At 54.6% G+C, this 21,458-nt stretch overlaps 1 protein-coding gene across 1 annotated transcript; it reads right to left on the bottom strand.

The window, feature by feature from the left end:
* Nucleotides 1–469: 469 nt before the first annotated feature.
* Nucleotides 470–10,711, bottom strand: TEX35 (testis expressed 35). Its single transcript, XM_040984204.1, has 8 exons — nucleotides 10,586–10,711; nucleotides 10,124–10,282; nucleotides 9,635–9,703; nucleotides 7,594–7,650; nucleotides 6,950–7,009; nucleotides 1,646–1,707; nucleotides 1,248–1,437; nucleotides 470–580 (listed from the first exon to the last, which is right to left on the bottom strand). The coding sequence occupies exons 1-8, from the start codon at nucleotides 10,622–10,624 to the stop codon at nucleotides 470–472; spliced, it is 747 nt and encodes a 248-aa protein (XP_040840138.1). The 5' UTR covers nucleotides 10,625–10,711.
* Between the last annotated feature and the right edge of the window lie 10,747 nt (nucleotides 10,712–21,458).

Genomic DNA, 21,458 nt, shown 5'->3' with positions numbered 1-21,458 from the left:
GAGGAAGCAAGCAGATGAGGGGCACTGGCTGAGTATATTCCCCCAAGCTCAGATGTTGCAAGCTCACCCCAGGGGGTGCGCTTAGGAGGTGCCTCTGCTCTCAGTTGGCTCCCCAGTGCCTTGGCCCTCCGGGCTCTCCCACACCTTGGCCAACCAGCCAGATGGCAGGGAGGTGTCATAGTTACAGGGCAGGAGCACCCAGGTGCATTACTGTAGAATTTCCCACGAATCCGTCAGAAACCAAGAAGAGGGCTAAGGTCTGAAATACACCGAGCGGAGTCTGCACACTTGCGTTTTGGTCTGGCATTCAAAAACAACGACATCCCTTCTGGGTTTTACAAGACCTTTAATCTTGGGTGGAGGCCTGGGTGGGGGTGGTACTGGAGAGGGCAGCGGCTCTTTCCGTGTGCAGCTCAGGAAATGGGGGTGTGGGGGACGGACCGGGGCTACAGCAGGTGCCGCAGCTGCGCTAGGTCGGATGCACATACTCCATGTCACTGAGGCTGAGGTACACGTAAATCAGAAAGCAGCTCCAGATGCCAAGGGTGAAAAGGGTGCCCAGGCCTGGCGGGGATGTTTTCTAGTAGACAGGGAGAAAGACAGGAGGCTAAGGGGGTCAAGGTCAGGTCAGAGCTGATGGCATAGCAGTCCCCGACTTGGGAGCCCCACGGCAGCAGCCTTGGGCACGGCTGCCCCCGGGGCCCCTTCCTGCAACCACAGCCTCTACTGACAGGCCCTGCTCCCTGCACACCCACGAGTGGGGCCGAGGCCAAGGCCCCAGTGACAGCCCCACGGGGACAGCGAGGCCCCGACTGAGAGGAGGCCCTTCTCGGAAGGAACTACCTACCCCTCATTGTAGTTGGTCTTTAGAGCACACAACAAACATTTCTCCTGCAGAGGACAGAAATGACACAAAAAAGATCATTTCCGCCCCCAGGTCCGGGATGGCCAGCCTGCTGGGCACTTCATCAGGCCTTGCAGTGGGAAGGCACAGACAAGTTGGGCACTCAGGTGCTGGCACATCCAGGCCAGGTCCTATATGATCATGGCTTAGGGGGATCCAAGGCCTGAAAGGCAAGGCAGGTGAGGGTGGACTCCAGACAGGCAGGGCCAGGGCGGGCTGGCATCCTGGGGCCAGTGGCTGTGGTTGCACCAGCCTTGACCATGAGAGTACTGGGAAGTCGGGTGGGAATGGGAGAGTGGGAGACGGGGCGGAGCGCTGGGATTGGGCGGGGGCCCCCACTTACGCAGCAGCTGCTACACTGATGGGGGGCAGCCAGCGAGTCCTTCTTCGATTTTTGTGGTGCCATTGTCTTGGGGAGAGCCAGTGGCACCCTGTCGGCTCCCTCGGATTTCTTGAGCCTCAACTGGGGGTCTGTGTCACTCTTTGCCATCAGCTCGGGGTCCTGCTGTTCCTGGAGTCCTCTTCTAAGGGGACTGGGGAGAGTCAGAGAGGGGCATAGAGTCCGGGAGACCAGTACAAGGGTGGCTGTGGAAGGCCTTGACCACAAGCCATAGTTGGGGGTGGGACAGGAGCCAGGGCAACTGCTTGAAGAGGTTGGGGGTCCCATGAACCCTGATAGCCTTCAGTGAAGTGAAGGAGGGGCTTCTTTTGCGGTGACCATGACAAGAAGGTGACACTTACAGCTTGTTTTTCTGGATGTTCATCAAAATGTCCATCTTCTCATCCATGTCCTTCTGCATCTCCTGCGGAAGAAAATCCCCAACTAGCATCTTCCTATGGGATGGCTTTATGTGGACTGATTTTATCGGGAGGCTAAGAGGCAAGAGACAGACAGTGGGCTCCCGTCTGCTGCCTCAAGCCCCAGATGGCCTCGCAAACTTGCACCGGGCCAGGCTGGAGACAGGAGCCCAGGACCCATCACCTACTGCCCGCAGGGTGAACAGTAGCAGTGGAGTCAGGGCTCTCCGATATAGGGCGTGGGTGCCCCGAGCAGCACCGATGCCCACACTGTGTCAGGGTCCTAGAAACCCTCACTTGCCCTCACTTTGCATACCACTTGCTTCCCTGGAGCGAGGTGGCTCATGGGGCATCCATCACATACCTAATCTGAACCCTTTTCCTTCCCTAGTTCCTGATGAGACCAGGGTCTAGGCGGGGCCGTTGGGGCCTGCGCCAAGTCTCCAGGGGCCTGTTTTTGCCTGATGTCATGTTTTGGATGAAACTTACATCTGCATTAATTAGAGGCCCATAAAGATGGAACCTTGAAACATGTAACTCCCAGGACACTCTGTCCCAGGGCTCTTGACCCCTGCCAGGTCCTGTGTGCGGGATTGCTCTAGCTTTAAAACAATGCCCAGCAGGAATGGCCAACACAAAACAGAACTGACGTAGCTCGAGTGGCATACGACATTCCATGCTGGCACTGGAATGCCATTAGCATGTTCTTGGCAAGGTTTAGACATATAAAATTTGTCCTGAGAAAACTGAACAGAAATAGAAGAACATGAGAGACACCCTGAGACGGCAGACGCTGTCACTGGCCCTTCTGCTTACAGATCAGAAAGATTTGAAGTCATCATTGTAAACAGAAATGAAAAAAAATTTACTCCAACAAAAAAGGAACTATTTGGGGAAGCAGGTTAGGCTGCTGCTTGTGGTGCCGGCACCGCGTCACAGCGCACAGGTGTGGAGTCCTGGATTGCTCCGGATCCAACTCCTGCCTAAATTCCTTAGGAAAGCACTGGAAGAACCTACGGGCATGAGCCTTTGTCACCCACAAGCAAGACCAGGGGGAGTTCCAGGTGGCCAGCTCAGCAGGACACGATGCTGGCCGCTGTCCCGTGTTAGAGCAGAGCAGCAGATAGAAGCTCTCGCTCCGTGACTCTGCCTTTCAAATAAAGAGACAAATCATACTTTTAGAAAAGGAAACATTTGCTAACAGTTTGATCGATTAGGAATCTGATCAAGGAGTTACCCTGTATGGTTGGAGACGGTTTAGGAAAACCCTTTCTTTAAAAAGACCTTCTGGAAAAGTATTTTTTAGTACAACTATTTGAAAAATTATTGTATTTACTTTCTTGAAAGGTAGAGTGTCAGAGAGTGAAAGTGGGAGAGCAAAGAGAGAGAGCTCGCTTGCCACTTGCCAATACCCAGGGCCAGGCCGGAGCCAGGAGCCAGGAGCTCCGTCCAGGTCCCCAGTGGATAGCAAGGGCCCCAGGACTTGAGCCGTTCTCTGCAGGGGCCTGAATGCGAAGCAGAGCTAAGAATCTACCCCAAGGGGCAGCTTAACCCACAATTCCACAATGCCTGCCCCAGAAAAAAGATTTTGATAAAAATAACTGCATTGATAAATAGAATCAGAATATCCTAGAAGTCAAAGGTCGTCCGGGGCCAAAACAAGGTCAAAATGTTCTATCTTAGTGCACATCTCACTGGCACTTTCAACTCCTCGGGTTCCAAACGCATCTCCTCCTTTCCCAGCCAGCTGTTTCCCAAGGCTCGGTGTCACCACCGCCCCATCTGCTGATCACCCGGGGTCGCCATGGAGGCTGCCTCTGGAGACACCACTCATTATTTTCAATCTCTCCTCGGGGACTGCGATTTCCCTTCCGGGCACCTGTCCTTGCTCTTGCACCTGGTCCAGTTCTTTCACCTGGAAAGGGATCGGCTTCCTGTCTGCTTTTCTAGCTGCCAGACAGCCCTCACCTGCTCCCCGCCCCGCCTCCTCACCCCAGGCACCTTGCAAGCAGCTGCCCACCGAGCTTTCTCAAGTGCTGCTCGCAGCATGTTCTCCGAGTCTCCGGGGGCCTCTTCCTGCTTATCCACTTCAGCCACAGCTCGCAGCTGGCCTGCTGTCTCCGAAACCTTCATTACCCACCGCCTTTGTGCGCCTCAGTTTCCCCCAGACGGTCCCAACTCCATGGCTGATCTCCCGGCTGACTGCAAGGCACAGTACATTCATCGTGCCTTCCGCTGGGTGCAAGCTGGCCCTGGGCTGAAATAGGCTGCTTTGTGCCTCTGCAGATGCAGTGCTGCCTCAAACAAAACCCCTTTGGTGCTTACATTGTCACAGAGAATAATGCAAGACCTCTGCAGGAAATTCGGGTAATACAGAAGCATATGGGACAAGTGCCACCTCATCCAGGAACTGCTGCCATCAGGCCTTTTGATCTATTTCTTTTGGGTCTTTTTTCTATGCATTTACTTATTATAACAACAACAACAACAAAACTACTGGAGGTCAACCTTTATACAGAGTACTTGAAAAAGTTCATGAAAATGGTGCTTTTCTTTTTCAATCTGAGAAGCAGAGAGGCCAAGAGTAAAACCCCACCCAGTGACTCACTCTGCAAATGCCAGCAGGGCCAGGGCTGAAGCCAGAAGCTGGAAGCTCGGGCCAGGTCTCCCACCTGTGTGCCAGGACCCCAGCTCTCCCAGGGCCGCGCCAGCAGCACACTGGGATCTGGAGTCACAGCCAGGAACAGAAGCCACCTCTCCGGCGAGGGACTGCAGCCCCGAGGCCAAACGCCCACCCCACCACGCGGCCTTTCACTTCCAATGAACTTTTTGAAGAACACCCGTCTCTTTGTGTTATACCTTCCTTTCTCAGTTCTTGCAAATATTCTTCCTAAACATTATCCTTAAGTTCTTAATTCTCACTACATGGATTCCCCATGATTCATTTGGCTATGACCTCACTGGTGAAAAACACAGCTTGTCTCCACATTTTTGTTACTGTAAATAGCCCTGTGGTGTCAACTCTTTTGACGTCCACTCAGACCGGCTATTCTGATTCTTATAAGTTGATTCTGAGAAGTGAACCCGAGGCTGGCATGGTGGCAGAGGGCACTAATCTTCCACCTGTGATGCTGATCCTGGCTCTGGCACTCCCACTCCCGCTCCTTGCTGATGGCCTGGGAAAGCAACAGGTTTTGGCCCAAGGCCAATGTAGGAAACCCAGAGTAAACGCCTGGCTCCCAGCTTCAGACCAGCCCGGCTGTGGCAGCTGCAGCTACTTGGGAATGAACCAGTGGATGGAAGATCTCTGTCCCTCTCTATGCAACTCTGACTTTCATGTAAAATAAATCTTAAAAAGAAATAGAATGAAAGGACACTGCCTTTATAATAAAAAGAGAAGTGCAGTTGATAAACAAATGGGATGTGATTTATACCAAGCGTCTAATGGCATCCTGTTTTTTGTGCACATTTGCACTTTGTTCAGCAGCATAAGAACATTCCTTATTCTGCAATTGCATTAAACATCTGCTTCTTGTGATGAAACAGTGACCTATTATTCATTTATATGCTCTGTATTATTCATGCGGTAAAACTTTATAAATATGTTCACTGCTTTTTGGTTGCATTTCCTGTTCATAACCCTGTTTGTTTTCTTGTTTGGGTCTCGGTGATCTGTGTGAACATTGTATGTTATGGACAACGACTTTTATCAATGCATATCATACTTGGGGCAAAAATTCTTTCCCCCAAAAAACTCATGCTTGTTTTGAAATTCTGCTTATGGTGCTTCTCTGTCCTAGTTTGTTTGGGGAGACAGGGAGTCAAAACTTCTTTTGAAAAGGTGATCCGCTAGGGGCAGGCACTGTGGCACAGGCCGCTAAGCTGCTGCCTGGGGTGCCTACATCCTGGGTCAGAGTGCTGAGTGCCATCCAGCTGCCTCCAACGTGCCTGGGGAAGAAGCAGGTGCTGGTCCGCGGACTGGGGATCCTGCCACCCCCAGGGGAACCTGGATGGGGGTCCTGAGGTCTGGCTTCAGCCTCGCATGGGACCGACTGTCGCCAACATTTGCAAGAGCAACAGCAGACGAAAGGCCTCTGTGTGTGTCTGTCACTCTAGCTTTCAAATAAAGAAATCTATTTTATAATGTGCTCAATAAATCTGTATTTCCTTTGTATTTAGAAATCATTATGCAAATACATACCATTACTTATTGCTTTTCATTATTTAAATTCACTTTATAGACTATTTCAATTTATAGTGTTAGCTGAATGAAGTCTTTGGCTCGGCAGTCAAGCAATCCTCTTCATATTATCCCTTAATCTTTTCCCTCTCGATGACACCTGAAAATCTGCTTAGTCATCTTTCAGATTTGACAGGGCTCCACCTGAGTGTGTCAGGCAAAACTCTTACAGCTACTGACACCCTACGGTGTCTGACCTGCTACGGGTGCCGCCCGGGCGTAATGACCCTAATGCGTGGCCAGAGCCAGGCACCGCTCGCAGGTGTGCAGGGCCCTGGGCTCGGAGTCGCTCAGGGAGTTTGGGAAAGTCCACCCGCCTCCCAAAAGGTCTTCATTCAGTCTCTCCAGGCAGGATTCTTAAAATCCTCCCGAGGGACTCCAGGCACAGCGGGGACTGTCTCAGAGTCATCCCACCAGCTGTCCTCGGGCTTGGCGACAATGATTTTACTCTGCATGTTAGTGTCTCGAAGTCCAGTGCTTCCTTGGCGCTTTGGAGCGAGTCTGCAGATGTTTCCTTGCGCCTGACTGTGCGTCTCCACCACTGGTTCTCCAACCTGGACCTGGTGAGCCTGGCTGAAAGCCAAGGCTCCACGCGCCGTCTGAACATGACGCTGGAGCCTGCTGTTTGTCTTAATGTTCTGAGTAATTCTAAACCACACCAGAGTTGGTGAACCATTGTCCCTGAGTCTGTTCTAATGATTTCTAATGATTTCTGCTTGCTTGTTTTGGTTAATAGGAATGTTACAGAGGTTCGGTTAGACTTACACTGAGCTTGTGACGCATGCTTTAAAGCTCAACCCCGGGCTCATTTCCGCTGGGGGGGCCTCTCTGGCTCCGTCAGTCCAACTTGTTGCTGGCCTCTCTAAGCGGGCAGTTCACACACCACTGTCCCACCTAGGACTCTCTCCTGCCCGGGGGTGGGTCTCCTGTTTGACTGCAGGCAGCTGGAGAGGCGAGTTGTGCCACTTCCTCCCAAGTTTCCACCATGGCACTTGGTAGATGCTTACCTTCATAATTTCCACGAATTCATGAAGTTTATCAAAATCCTTGTCCATTATATCCTTTATCTAAAGAGAAAGCAAAGCGCGGCTGGACAGAGCACAAACAGCACAAAACTAGAGTCCACTGCGCATCTCTGCGGGATTGCCAGCAAACGGCCTCGGGATGGACTAAGAATGGCTTTCTCCACCCAGGACTCCCTGAAGGGCCTAGCGCACACGTGCCGCCAGCTCGCCCACCTGTGCAGCCGCGGCATAGCTTAGACGGAGCTGCTGCAAGGTTTCCGGGTGGAGCACAGACCACAGCTTCAGGTACACCTGCTTGCTTGCTTACGCTTCCAGCCAGGTACACTCACAGAAACCAGGGGAGCGCTCTCACCCTGCAGATCACTCAGCGCAGGTTAACAGGTCCCTAACTCCGGGGCCCTCATCCCCAGCTCAGCTTCATCAGCAAAGCTCCACTGCCCAACCTCCAGGAGTTCTGCATCCTGCAAGTGGCAAGTGACTGTGCCCAGCCGCCCAGGATGGCACGGCGGGCTCGGAACAGAGCTGGCATGGCTGCTCTCTGCTTGCAGTCACCGCTATTCCCTGCACTCAGCTGAGCTGGGGACTGTGCTTTTCCTGGGAGCTGCGTGTTCCCCTTCTCCTGTTACCTGCTTTATCTCCTCCATTTTTTCCTTGAGCTCTTCCCTCACCTCTCTGAGTTCATTCTGAGGAAACACAACAGGGAAGGGAAAATGTTAAGAATCGCCTTGGGACAGGTGCCAGGGAGAAGTGGGCTGGGACCACGGGCTCGTCCTCCTGGGGTGTGCTCAGGAAAGAGGGCCCCCTCACGTGTTAGGCAGGCCTGCCGGATCCAATCACAAGGAGGCCAAGGAAGGCCGTTTCACACAGCCATGTCATCATCAACGATGTCAGGGGCCCAGGAGGCAGAGCAGCGAGGGACACCCTGGGACTCTGGAGTCTGCCAGGCCTGGGGAGTGTTGCTCTTTTTTTTTTTAATGAGCCACGTGGATGGGCCAGCAGATGAGAAGAGGGGCTACGGACTGGACCCTTCTGTGAATTTCCTGACACTGATCATTGCATTGTGAGTGTGTGAGAGAACGCATTGCTGGTGTTCAGAAAAACACAAGCCCACGAGGTCACCTGAAAAAGTTCTTAGAAAACGGAGGCAGGTGTTTGGCGTGGCCTGTCAGACACCCAGGGCCCCCCAGGAGATCCATGTTGGACTCTGCTCTGACTCCAGCCTTGGCTAGTGAGCATCCTGGGAGGCAGTGGGTGCAGGCCCAAGCACCGGAGCCCCTGCCATCCACATGGGAGATCAGATTGGGCTCTGAGCTCCTGGCGTCAGCCTGGCCTGGCACTGGCTGTAGTGGACACTCAGAGAATGAACCAGTGAAGGGGGGAGAGGGACTCTCTCTTTGCATATATAGATTTATTTGCACATGTATTTGTGCATGAGGTATAAAAATCTCTTATGGCATGCAATTTTTTGAAATCCACACATTATTCTTTTAAAAAACTCTCCATAAAGTTTTACAGACCCCATATTTATTTTCTGTATTAATATATCTGTCTACCTAAGGCTTTCCTGGTCCTTGGTCCCTGAAGAGTATGGTAGAGCAACTACTTACATAATATGCCTATTGTATTAGGTGTCGCGTGTAAGCTAGAAGCAATCTAGAGCCGATGGAAGGCTGGGCATAGTTTATGGGTGAATACTGCATCATTTGATATGAGAACCCCAAGCACATCCATGTTTTCAGTCCTAGAACTGATCCCCCAAGAGACTCCAAATGGGGGAGCACAACACATCAAATGGTTGATCCTCCACCTGCAAGCACCAGCATCCCATATGGCCATTAGTCCATTTCCCAGCTGCCCTTCTTCCAATCCAACGCCCTATTCATGGCCTGGGAAAGCAGTTGAGGATGGTCCAAAGCCTTGGGACCCTGCACCCGCGTGGGAGACCAGGAAGAAGCTCCTGGCTCCTGGCTTTGGATCAGCTCAGCTCTGGCCACTGTGGCCATTTGGGGAGTGAACTAGTGGGTGGAAGATCTTTCTGTTTTTCCTTCTTCCTTTTTTTTTAAAAGCTTTTTAATTTTTATTGGAAAGTCAGATACACAGAGAGGAGGAGACAGAGAGGAACATCTTCCGTCCTTCGATCCACACCCCAAGTGGCCTCAATGGCTGGAGCTAAGCTGATCCGAAGCCAGGAGCCAGGAGACTCTTCCCAATCTCCGACACAGGTGCAGGGTCCCAGAGTTCTGGGCCATCCTCAACTGCTTTCCCAGGCCACAAGCAGGGAGCTGGATGGGAAGCAGGACTGTCAGGACACTAATTGGTACCCATATGGGATCCTGGAGTGTGTAAGGCGAGGACTTTAGCCACTAGGCTACTGTGTTGGGCCCCTCTCTTTCTTTCTGTAAATCTGCCTCTTCAATAAAAATAAATAAATCTTTTTTTTTTTTTAAGTGGGGATAGAGAAAGGAAGGTAACCTTGGTGACACGATGACACTTGGGGAATTTGGATAAACAGACTATTAGAATTCAGTACCATTGTTTACAACTTTCCTGCAAGTTCAATATGATTTCAAAATCGAGGGTTTTTATTCATTACGACCTTTAAGGAAGTGAAGCCCCAAATACCAGCAGTGTGGCCCACCGGCCAGCTCCCTGGGGGCACCTGCTGACCTTCAGCTCCCGGGTCACTTCGGTCTTGGCAAACGGTCCTTCCTGCTTCACTCCTTTGTAGTCGTATGTCTGTAGATTGAAGCAGAAACACAGAGCATTGGCTGCTGCAGATGGGGGCCGCACACACAGAGACGGGGGCCTCAGCTCTGAGGGGGCCCTCCTTCCTCGGGGCCCTGGGCACAGAGCTGAGCGCTGGGCACTTCCACATCCTCTCCGCCATCCTGGGACACGGTGCCTTCTGCTCCCTCTCCCCAACACACGGGTGCCCCCTGAACAGCCCAAACTCACTCCGGCCTTGGGCCTTGGAGCCTGCTGTGTGCCCCAGCCTTTGCCCGGCCAGCTGTCAGCTCAGCCACCCAGCCGCGCAGTCCCAGCTTTAGCCACTTGCACCACCCGGCCTCTCCCCGCCCATCAGTGTATCTCATTGGTTACTGGCATGAGATGCCACGAGAGCCAAGAGCCTGTTTCTCTCACTGTGCCCCACAGCACCTGGGACAGGTCTTGGCCACCAGGTGCAGTGAAAGACCCCTGACTCCAAGTGGCCTCCCCACGGATCTCAGGCCTCACTGTTGACATGGCCTCAAGGTAACTTCTTATTTTGGTCGGCTCTGGTTTCAGATCTAGGCAAACTCCTTTGTAGTTCTTGCTCTGTGGAGAGAAGAGGCTGGGGTTTAGCTGGCTGGGTGTCAGGCCTGACAGCACACAGGGTGTGGGTCTTGAACAGGAACCCCATCCAATCCTGCATGGTGCTGCTGGTCAGATGTGGACCTGGTGCAAAGGCCTTGCTCCTTCCTGTCCTGAGGCCAGGGACTCGTCCCACATGGACTCCTAGCAGAGGCCACCCTGTGCTGGGGGCTTGGAGCAGAGGTCTCTGGGCGCCCCCGCCCCCGCCCCATCACGCCGTGGGAGCACAGCAAGGCCTCACAGTGCCCAGCCACGGTCCTCCTTTACCGGGCTTGTTTTCTTCAGTTCAGCCCTCTTGGCCGACATGATGGAGGAGGCCAGAGTGTTCTCCAACTTCCCGACCTCCCCAAAGGGCCCCGGGCCAGGCCACTGCCCTGCAACTGCACTTACAGGCCCAGCGGAGGGCAGGCTGCCGCCTCTTTATGGGCGGAACAGCTGAGGTCACAATGCCCCAGTCCAGCATCTGGCCCAGGTGCCACGGCCACTGGGCTGGAGGCTGGGCCAGGCTCCGAGGGCACCAGGGCTTCTCCTGCAGGGCACAGGAACATGTCTGGAAGGTCCTCCCAGCAGGGTTGTGGCTGTCGCTGTTGAGGCTGTCGCCGTGGAGGCTGTTGCAGGGGAGCCTCAGGCCTGGGAGAAGCAGCGGCTCATCCTGTGGCAGGACTGAGTCCGTGCGTGGCTGACAGCTTCTCTTTTTTCCTCTGCAGCTTCTGCTGTGCCCTCCTGGGAGAACCCAGCCCTCATCCGGCCTCTTGGGTTCAATCTGGGTACATACCAACCTCCTCCAGGGTTCTCTGTCTGCTGTGTGTGGGATGTGGCATGCCTGTCTCCTGGGGGTAGTTCCTTTCTTCTTCTATTTTAAATAAATGAATATGTTTATTTGAAATGGGAGCTGGGAGAGAAAGAGAAATGCCATCAGCTACTGGTTCACTCCCCAAACAGCTGCTGCAGCCAGGGCTGCAGCCAAAGCCAGGAGCTTCTGACGGGTCTCCCATGTGGGCGGGGGTGGCTCAAGGACTTGGAGCATCTTCCGCTGCTTGCGCAGGTGCACTAGCAGGCAACTAGATCAGAAGTGGAGTGGCTGGGACTCAAACTGGCGCTCATGTAGGAGGCACTTGTCATGGGCAGTGGGTTAACTTGCCATGCTACAACGCTGGCCTCAGGCAGTCATTCTGATCCTCTGGCCCCACACTGTCCCTCTTCCTCTATCATCCCGGAAGAGGGCCACGGCAGGAAGTAGCATCGTGACCACTAGAGGTGAGAAGCCTTTGGGGCGGGCAGGGCAGGGGAAAGCACTAACGAAAAACCCATGTGGGTCAGCATCGCCTGTGTGTAAGGCAGTCACGCAGAGGCTCCTGACCCCCACGTCAGCTCAGAGCATCCGGACAGCGAGCCGTGAGCTCCACCACCTCCCTCGGGTCACTGCTGCCTTCTCTTCCTCCTTGTTTCTCCTCCGAATGACTGGTGGCCCCAGGAAAGGCCAACCTGGGTGTTGCGAGAGCAGGTAGCACGGGCTGGCAGGAGCTGATGCAAGCTGAGAGGGAGGTCATGCCTACACCTGTGATTGCCTGTCACACTCAGCTGTGTTAGCTGTCCTGCAGCGATGGACTTGGTGCACAGAGCCTGAGATTAACACGCGAGGACTCTGATTGGTGGTCAATAGCCAAAGTGTGTTAGTGGCATCAGATTTTTATAGACTGAGGGTCACATAGGATAAGGGAGCAGGGATTGAGCTTTACAATGGAACCCATCAATTGTTTCCATACTCCTGTTTGGAACTCTTGTTTTGTATACCCCTCCAAGTGTTCTCATTCACATGCTGTCCACTCAGCTCTTCTCATACAAACGATATCCATTTAGTTACACGAATAGCACCCACTCAGTTGTTTTCATACAAATACGATCCTATCAGTTGTAATCTTATTCTCGCTGACCTTCTAGGGTCACAGTGTCCTTCCAGACAGCTTCTCCTGCTGGATCTGTCCTTCCCAGAGTCAGAGGTCTCTCCTTCCTCTGGAGCCACCTGTAGCATTTCTGGCACATCTCCTGAAGTAGTGAGGGTGATGGTGGGGGGCGTTTCCCAGCTGCCAGCGCGGTGAGGACCGTGGGTCATGCAGCCAAGGGAGAAAATGCCTTTCACTGTTCAACTTAGAGATGGTGGAGAATCTCCCAGGCTTCCCCCCAACTCACCCACCCCCGTGGAAAAGAGGGCTTGGGACTTACAGATTCCTTTGAGCTCATGGGTCAGCACTCCCAGGCCCACCAACCATGTGGTGGCCGGGAGCCTTTCCCTGTAGGTTTCCATCGGCCTCCGACCAGGCTGAGCAAGGAACTGACTAAGGCAGAAAGGACTAATTTCTCCCCACTGTTGCCAGCCATGTGCAGACGGACCAGCCCCTGCTCTCATGTCAGCGTGAGAGCCGCAGGCACCTGCAGCAAACTCTCCTTTGCTCAGCTGGGCAGTGGTTATGTGAACGCCTCCATGCCAAGGAGGGTACGAACCCACAGGCCTACCTACATGTTGGGGAAGTGGGTCCAGGGCACACACATGTGCACACACACACGTGCAGAGTTTTATCAGCCACAGACCCAGCACCTCCCAGGATTTGCCCTTTCTTGTAAAGTTTACTATCCGTGATGCTGTATGCATAGTTGTTCTCTGAACTTTCTGGAAGGGCAAAGAACATGAGTGTAGTGAACCTGAATATGTGTGAGCTTCTCCTTTAAGACGTTTTAGGTGCACCGGTGCTGCTGGAAGCCGCCCTGTGGTGCTGGAGATGGAAGTGGTATCAGAGTGTAGGCTGACACCCCTCCTAACTGAAGAATGCCAGACACTGCTGACCCCTCTCACGGCACGACCCACCTAACACCTCCAGGGCGAGGGGCACAGAGCCCACCACCCCCGGGGGGAGAAGGCAGATTCCCAACACACAGGAAGCAGCGCCAGGCATGTCTCCAAGCTGACATCATGAGGACTTGGCTTTTCTTTATAAAGTGATGGTCTTCCTTTTCAGATATAACATTGTGGGGACTGGCATGACAGCCTGGGGCTAGATCCTCGCCTTGCGTGCATTAGTATTCCATGTGGATGCTGGCTCCCGGCTGCTCCATTTGCCATCCAGCTCCATGCTTGTGGCCTGGGAAAGCAACAGAGGATGGCCCTTGGGGCCCTGCACCCACTGGGAGACTCCTGCAACCCTGCCTTTCAGGAGGATGTGCTAGGTATGGGCAGGTGCACCTGAGGGCTGTCCCTTTCCTAAATAGGATGGTGTTTGAGGTTGTGCAGTGTGCGCACAACAAATATGGTTGCAGCAGGAGCTTGGGATTAAAACGGTGGTGGGAAAGCCTTGGATGGGCCCCCGGCCCACAGTGCACGGTGCTGTGCCCCAGCTCCCCACAGGGGTGCAGGACCCTGCATTGGCCAATAGGTTCAGAAGTGGTTTTTTAAAAATATTTATTTTTATTGGAAAGGCAGATGTACAGAGAGGAGGAGAGACAGAGAAGAAGATCTTCCTTCCGATGATTCACTCCCCAAGTGGCCACAATGGCCGGTGCTGCGCCGATCTGAAGCCAGGAGCCAGGAGCTTCTTTCTGGATTCCCACATGGGTGCAGGGTCCCCAGTCTCTGGGCCATCCTCGACTGCTTTCCCAGGCCACAAGTATGGAGCTGGATGGGAAGTGGAGCTACCAGGATTAGAAACGGCGCCCATATGGAATCCTGGTGCATGCAAGGTAAGAACCTTAACCACTATGCTATCGCGCTGGGCCCCAGAAGTGTGTTAACCAAGCATGCTCTATGGATCAGAGATGGGGCTAAGTGCTTGATGCGCTGATGAGGCAGGCCGACTGCAGAGCCCTAGGCAGGACCCCAGAGAGGAGCCACTGGGTGTCCCAGACTCTTCAGAGCATCCCCGGGGCTGCAGAGCCCAGCCCAGGTGGACTTGGCAGCTTGAAGAAAGCCCTGGCTGGGGGAGATGGGCAGCTTGGTGGTGAGCAGGGCAGAGGGGGCGGGGCAGAGCTGGGCGCTGCCTTTAGCGTGTGCATGCTTATCGCCCTGAAGACAGGTCAGGCTGTTGCTCATATACAAAGTAGGAGCTCCAAGGCAGAACCCATCTGGCAGGTGCCTTGCCCATATTCATTTATTTGAGACGCAGAAATCTAGAGCCTGACGGCCTCCATTCGCCAATGCACTCCCATATACCTTCAACTGCTGTGACTGGGCCAAAGTCAAGGTCAGGAGCTGGGAACTCCAGTCCAAGCCCGCTACACAAGTCACTCGAGTTGTCCCAGCTGCTGCCCAGGGCTGCACGGGCAGCAGCTGGAGTCAGCAGCTGGCATCAAGGTAGGCACCAGACCCAGGCACCAGGAGGAGAGAGCTGAGTCTCACAGCCTTGGACAGATGCCCGCTCCCAATCTGTCCTTATAACCCAGTTTCCCCACATTTTTGAGGAACCCTTGTACTTATCTTGCCATGTGACCCAGCTCTTCCGGCTCCAGGCGTTTCCCCAGCGCAATGCGAGCATGTGGAGTCCACAGAGGCTTTTCCACAAATGTCATGGTGACTTGCCTTGGAACAGCCCCAACTGGAAACAGTGTCAAGCCCGCCAGTAGGCAAATGAAGAAACAAATTGTAGCATTTTGTTTTACAATTGCATATACTTGTTAGTGAAACGGAACTCCTGATGCGTGCAATAACCTCAGACACTTCCTGAGTGAAATTCTATGCAAATGAGCGTTTAGAAAGCAGACCCATGCTTGCCTGGGGCCAGGGGAGGAATGGACAGTGAAGGCAAGGAGGGAATCTTTCTGGGTGTCAGCGACCTCCCTAACCTCACGGTGGGTGGCTACATGAGCGCAGACAATGGCAGAGCAAGCCAGACTGTATCCTTAAAACAGGCACATTGCTACTTCAGCATGCCGCAACCTCGCCACACCCAGGGACAGCTCACCCACTGACAGCTCACCCAGCAGGCGCAGCTTCTTGCGCTCTCACTTTGGGGTCAAAAGTTAGGTCACAGCATCCTCAGAAGCTCATTCTGCAGCAGTTATTATAACCCTCACAGTGCAGGTTCTGAGAAAATGCCTCCAGCCAGCTGGCCATGGAGTCCCTCCACTGCACCTGCTTGGGGGCGTGCCTGGGGTTTTGTGGGCTCAGGGCGCACAACTCCAGCAAAAGCTCCAGAAAGCTGTCAGTTCACTTTGTCAGCACCCAGCTGTGCAGTCTCTCCCCAGAGGAGCCCTGAGCGCTTGCTGAAGTCTTAGAGCAAGTGCCGCGTCCGTGTCAGCTTGCAAGTCTACTCATTCTGGAAGACTAAATGAAGTTGGTGGGCAAGGGTGTGTGAGACTGGATAGAAATGGTGTCCCCATCTTGGCCCGCTGCAGACAGACGCCGCAGGGTGCTTCCTGGAAGCACGGTGCTTCCTGCAGCTCATGCAAAGCAAGGGTGTATGCCTGGCTGGCTTAGGAAGCTGGCTGAACCCTCGCTCTGGATACCCTGGAGCATCTAGCCAGGCAGGCCATGCCCTGGGAAGACATGGATGTCCCACCCGCTGTACTGCCATCAGCGGCCCTCTGCCCAGGGCATACCCAGGGCATATTCAGGCCTCCGAGAGGGCACAAACACCAGCAAGAATCCCAACAGCAGGTGCTACCACCAAGGCCCGTGGTGCCGGCTCTTCTTGGGCACCTCTTCTGAGCATGTGATGGTGAGGGCTTTGTGCCTGGGCTTTGTGCCTGGGCTCGGCCCCTGCTCATGAGGCGCTCCTAGAGCACCTTCACTGGAACAGTGGAAATTTCTGGGCCAGAGGCCAGGGCGCAGAAGGACCTTTGTCCCGGGGCTGGGGTGACCCAAGGCTCTCGCTGGGCAGGACCCCGCCTGGACACGACCTCAGTGTTGAAACCGTAAATTTCTTTTCCTCTCTTTCTTTTGCCCATTCATTCAGAGGAACTGTGTGCCCTTCCCAAAGGGAAGGGAGTGAGGGATGGGAAAGAGAGTCTTCCAGGATTTGATTCCCAAAGTGAAGCCACTAGGGCAGCAGAGGGGGTACCAGGCACACACAGGGTGCTGGCAAGCGGCAGAACGAGCCAGATTTGGGTGCCCAGAGCAAGTGCTGTGTGCTTAACTGGGAAGCCAGGCCTGGTCAGGGGAGGGGGACCCTCTGCATAGCGGAGCAATCTTGCTTGCGGCCGTCGCCACCCTGCTACCTCCTGCCAGGCAGCATGAGTAAGACACTTGGCCTCTGGAAGCCAGAGTTTTCTCCCCTGTACAATGAGCTGACTATGGCAGTGGCTTGTGGGTGAGTCGGAGGAAGACCCAGCATAGCCTGGCTCAGAGACATATCCGCTTTCCATCTGTTTGTCTTTGTTGCTCTGTCCCCAAGCCACGGAGAGCTCAGGGGACTATTGGCTCTGCCTTCCCCACCCTGCTGCCTCTCCTGTCACAACCAGCCCCAAGGCTGTGCCACCGGCCACCTCCCTGCTCGTGAAAGCCTATGCACTTTGTCCTTCTTCTAAGTGGCACAGACACTGTGTGTGGGGTCTTCCCTGCTTGGCCAGGCTGCAGCCTCAGCCCCTCTCCCAGTGGCTGGCAAGCAGCCGATGCTGAGTGAGTATTGATTCAGTAAACCCTATCATTTGGGTAGCAAATCAGAGGGGAGGGGAGAGAAGTGAGCAGAGACCAGGTGCCACCTCTGCCAGAGCCGACGCAGGGCTCATCCTGTGCTGAGGTCATGCTGTCCCCAAGGCCGCTGCTGTCCCTCTGCATGGCAGGTAGGGCCCCGGGACACCGTGCCTCCTGTGCTTAGGGCTGGGGGAAGCGGCCCTCTCCTCTGAGGGCCCCAGATTCCGGGCTTGGAGAGGCAAAGAGGGAGCGAGTGGTAATCCTTCATTCCCCAGGGCAGCAATGGCCGGGGAAGTATCTCTTGCAGCTCCATCCTCCTGGGCTGCGCCCTCACCCTTCTCTCTCTCTCCTCCCTCAAGTTCATGGCCCAGGATGAGGTTCTAGGGTTCACACTTGTGCAATCTGTCTTCATGCTGCACGTGCCAGGTAGGTACCCGAGGCTCCTATTTGCTGGTCCTGAGCTTACGGAGTTAGGAGACCTCTGGAGCAGATAAGAAGCGAGGCACTAAAGCTTCTACAGTGTGTGACCCATGCAGGGCAGGCAGCCATTCGGGTGTCCGTGCAGAGTGTCCCAGGCAAGGGGCAGAGTCTTCAGGCCGGCGGGATGGGTCGGGAGGAAGGAACTGCAGACAGACAACACGGCCCTGGAATGCAGGGGCCGAGCATGGCACAGGATGGAGCTCAGGCCTGTCCATTGTCTGCTCCGTGCCAGCAGCTGTGACAGAGGTGTCCAGGAGGGCAGCTTCTCCCCACAGCAGGCCGAGGGCTTGTAGCCAGGGGCGGTGGGCAAGATCTAGAGTGGAGAGCATGGCAAAGTGAACGTAAGGAGGCACGTGGCCCAGAAAAGTGCCCAAACTGCACACCGAGCACAGACACTGCAGCGGTTGGTAGACAAAGAGTGGGTGGAGGAGGAGGAAGTTCGTGGGCATTCGGGGCACGGTAGGCAGTCAAAGGTCAAATGCAGAGTGGTCAAATACACAGCCTCGTGTGCTGTCGACGGTAGCCCTGGTGACCATTTGCTCCTTGGTCATATAAAAAAGAATGGACAGCGCATCACCCACATGGCAAGGCGGATAACCAACTCCCGTTTCCTTCCCCGTCCAGGGCTTCTGTGCCCTTCCCTGGCGGCGGGCGGCTTTCCCAGCTTCCTCGGCAGCGCGGAAAAGTGTGAGTAGCTGCGGCCATTCAGGCGGGCTCCCCAGCCTTCCCCCAGCTCCCTGGGGTGCACGAGCCCCCAGCCTGAGCTGAGTGCTTTGGCAGGCTTCTGGCCTGACAGCTGCTTCTCTGTGGAGCCAGCAGCAAGGCCCTCGTCCATGCCTCCCCAGTGAGCCAGGGCCTGGCATAGGTCGGGCAGGGAGGGGTAACCGCCCAGGTCATGGTCCTGGGGTGTGTGGGTACTTAGCAGAAACTTCCAAGAAGGAAAGTCTCCTTACCCCGCCCTCCTGCCTCCTCACTGAACCCTTCCGAGCCCTTCTGTTGCAAGAACAAAGCCGAGAACAAGGCTGAGAAAGCTTTGTTCTCAAATGGCCTAGACTGACCTGGTGACAGAGACCAACCAAAAGGCCCTTTTCTCAGCAATACTTCAAGTCCCAAGGACTTGAACCATCGTCTTCTGCTTTCTGAGGCGCATTAGCAGGAAATTGGATTGGAAGTGGAGCAGGCAGGACTTGAACTAATGCCGATATGGGATGCTGGCACTGCAGGCAGAGGCTTTTCCCACAATGCCACCATGCTGACACTATTTAAAAATCCTGACGCTGAGACGAGTGTTTGGCTTGGTAATGGAGACCCCGTCGGGATGGCTGTAGCTCTTATCTCAGAGTTTGTGCCAGAGTCTGAGCTCTCCCTCCAGTTCTGCCCTCACACCAAGGCCCGTCCTGGGTGGCAGCAGGGTTCTGCTACCCACGTGGAAGTCTCGGATGGAGTTCCCAGGCCTGGCTGTTACGGGCATTTGCAGAGTGAGCCAACAGACGGGAGATCGTTTCTCTTCCCTTTCCTTCTCTGCCTTTCAGAGAAGCATTAAAAGAACCCTTCCGGTGTGGATTCTTGCTTGGGGTGGACCCTGACGTTGGCATAGTTGAGACTCCCTTCCTGCTCAGTGTAGCACAGAGAGGCCACCCGCACAGAGGGTTTTCCATGTGTGACTTAGGGCCTGGTCACAGGAGCCTCACCTAGGACTTCCGGGGCCTGGTTGTGCCCCCTACCCACTGGGTGACCTTGGCCATGTCCCATGGCTCTCTGTGACTTGGTGGCCCCAACTGTAAAACAAGCCCAGTAATGTCCTAGGGAGTGGCTGGGGGGCTTTGGGATGCCAGCGGCCAACAGAGGCTCAGCACACGGACGGCCACTGTGAGCTCGCCAAGGAAGGGGCCTCGCGGTGTGGACGCGGGGCACTGCCCAGGACGGGAGGAGGGCGAAGCAGGTGCGGCTTGAAAGAATAGGGCGGCCAGTCCTCCTGGGCTGGGTGAGACCTCGGGGTGGCAGAGGTGGGACCGAGAAACAGGGGGAGCTGGCAAGGTGGCACAGGGTGGCTGTGGCAGACCAAGTCCAATAAGGAAAACTGCAGGCAGAGCTTGGTGGAGCCTGGTGAGCAGGCACGCATCGCAGATGCGCTGTTTGACTCTAAGGCTGAGAGGGCCCCGGCAGGTAGTCCACTGTTGCGCTGTTTCATTTCTGTCCAAATTGAAATGGAGAAAATACTGGTAATGATGAATGAGAATCATACACATTTTCTGGTATTCTGTAAAAGAAATAATTTTAAAGTAAATAATAAGAAATAGCTCACAGCTTTACCCATCAGCCTTTATCCGGGCCACGGGTGTACATGTGCTTCTGTGCTGCGAGGGACACAGGTTTGTGGAGGGCAGCCTGACACAACCCACCCCCGGGGAGCGGGAGTCCTGGGGCTCACTGTCAGGGCAGGGAGTGGGGGGGAGGCAGTGGTGGGGCAGGCAGCACAGCACCCCCCACCAGGCAGGGGGCAGGTGGGCAGCACAGCCCCTCCACCCCCAGGCAGGGGGCAGGCTTCTTGGCCTGGGTACATGGCTCTTGCACTGTGCACCACTCCAGCCCTCTCTGTACCGCCTCCCCTGCCTGGCACTATGAGCCTGGGAACATCACACACTTGTCTCTTCTGAGAGCCCACAGGGCAGCCATGGTCCCTGGAAATCACAAATGAAGGGGGGACGAACCAGAGCGGTCCCATCTTCCCCAGAGCCCCCAAATTCTGACCATTCTGTCACTCATGCTTTTTATTTACACACACTGTTCCAAGGCATTTATTGATTTGGTCTCTCGCATCCTGGCCTAGGAACTGTTGTTCTGAATAACAAAAATCAAGAAGGGACCAGTGTGATTGGTCAATTGGCTAATCCTCTACCTATAAGTACAGCATCCATATGGGCGCTGGTTCATGTCCTGACTGTTCCACTTCCATCCAGTTCCCTGCTTGTGACCTGGGAAAGCAGTGGAGGAAGACCCACTGGGACCTGTGCTCGCATGGAAGACCCAGAAGAAGCTCCTGGCTCCTGGCTTTGAATCGGCTCAGCTCTGGCCATTGCAGCCATTTGGGGAATAAACCAGTAGATTGAAGATCTTTCTCGCTGTCTCTCCTTCTGTCTGTAAATCTGTCTTTCCAATAAAAACAAACAAATAAATAAACCAAGATGTCACTTGTAAGGCTACAGAGCTCTGAACCCTGGCCTTCTTCCGGCCTTCTCTTCCAGGCTGCCCTCGTAATGCAGCTATCCTTCCAACCTGGCATTTTGTCTATAACGTGCTTTTTGTCAATACTAAAACCTCAGGGTTGGACAGAGCGCTGGGCTCAGCTCAGTGGGGGCTGACGGCTGGCCGGCTGATGGTTCCATGTTCTTCGCTCCCAGCTTTTGTGCAGATCGGTGGGCAGACCTTCATAAGGTTCGAGGAAACACTGAACTGGTCGTCGGCCCTGCTCTTCTGCCGTCGACACTACATGGACCTGGCCAACCTGCAGATGGTGGCCAACGGCAACCTACTCAGGCCCATCACCAGCGGGACGGAGGCCTGGATCGGCCTCTACTACAACACCAGTACCAGATCCAAGATGTGGTCCAGCAGCCTGGACACCAGCATCCCGCCATGGCTGGTTGTGCCCGTCCTGGAGCAAAGCATGTGTGTTGGACTCCGCAATGCCTACTACCTTGCCGCTTCGGCCACGAACTGCTCCTGCTTGCAACCCTTCATCTGCTTCTCTGGTGTGTGCTAGCCCTCCCCCGCTGTGCCAGCCCATGGGCCAGGGGCAGAGGAGAGATGGACCAGGGCCTTTCTTGGCAACAGGAAGGCATCGAGGCCAGCTCTTAGACTCAGGGACCAACAGAACCCCAGAGCAGTCTCCTTGTAGTAGGGCTTTGCAAGGAAGTTGTGCTGCTTCCATTTAAAGTTGTGCTGTAATGGAGCACGCTAGGGACCTAGCAAATCATCACCGGACAGGGAAGAAAGTGGACAGACAGGGCACTTTCTAGAAACACTGTGGGCAGCCTCTCC

The sequence above is a fragment of the Ochotona curzoniae genome, unplaced genomic scaffold (genome assembly GCF_017591425.1).
Source record: "Ochotona curzoniae isolate NIBS_2020 unplaced genomic scaffold, NIBS_Ocur_1.0 contig_4105, whole genome shotgun sequence".
NCBI classification, from domain to species: domain Eukaryota; kingdom Metazoa; phylum Chordata; class Mammalia; order Lagomorpha; family Ochotonidae; genus Ochotona; species Ochotona curzoniae.
Note: the sequence above shows the minus strand (reverse complement) of the source record. Positions and strands in the feature narration are given on the sequence as shown.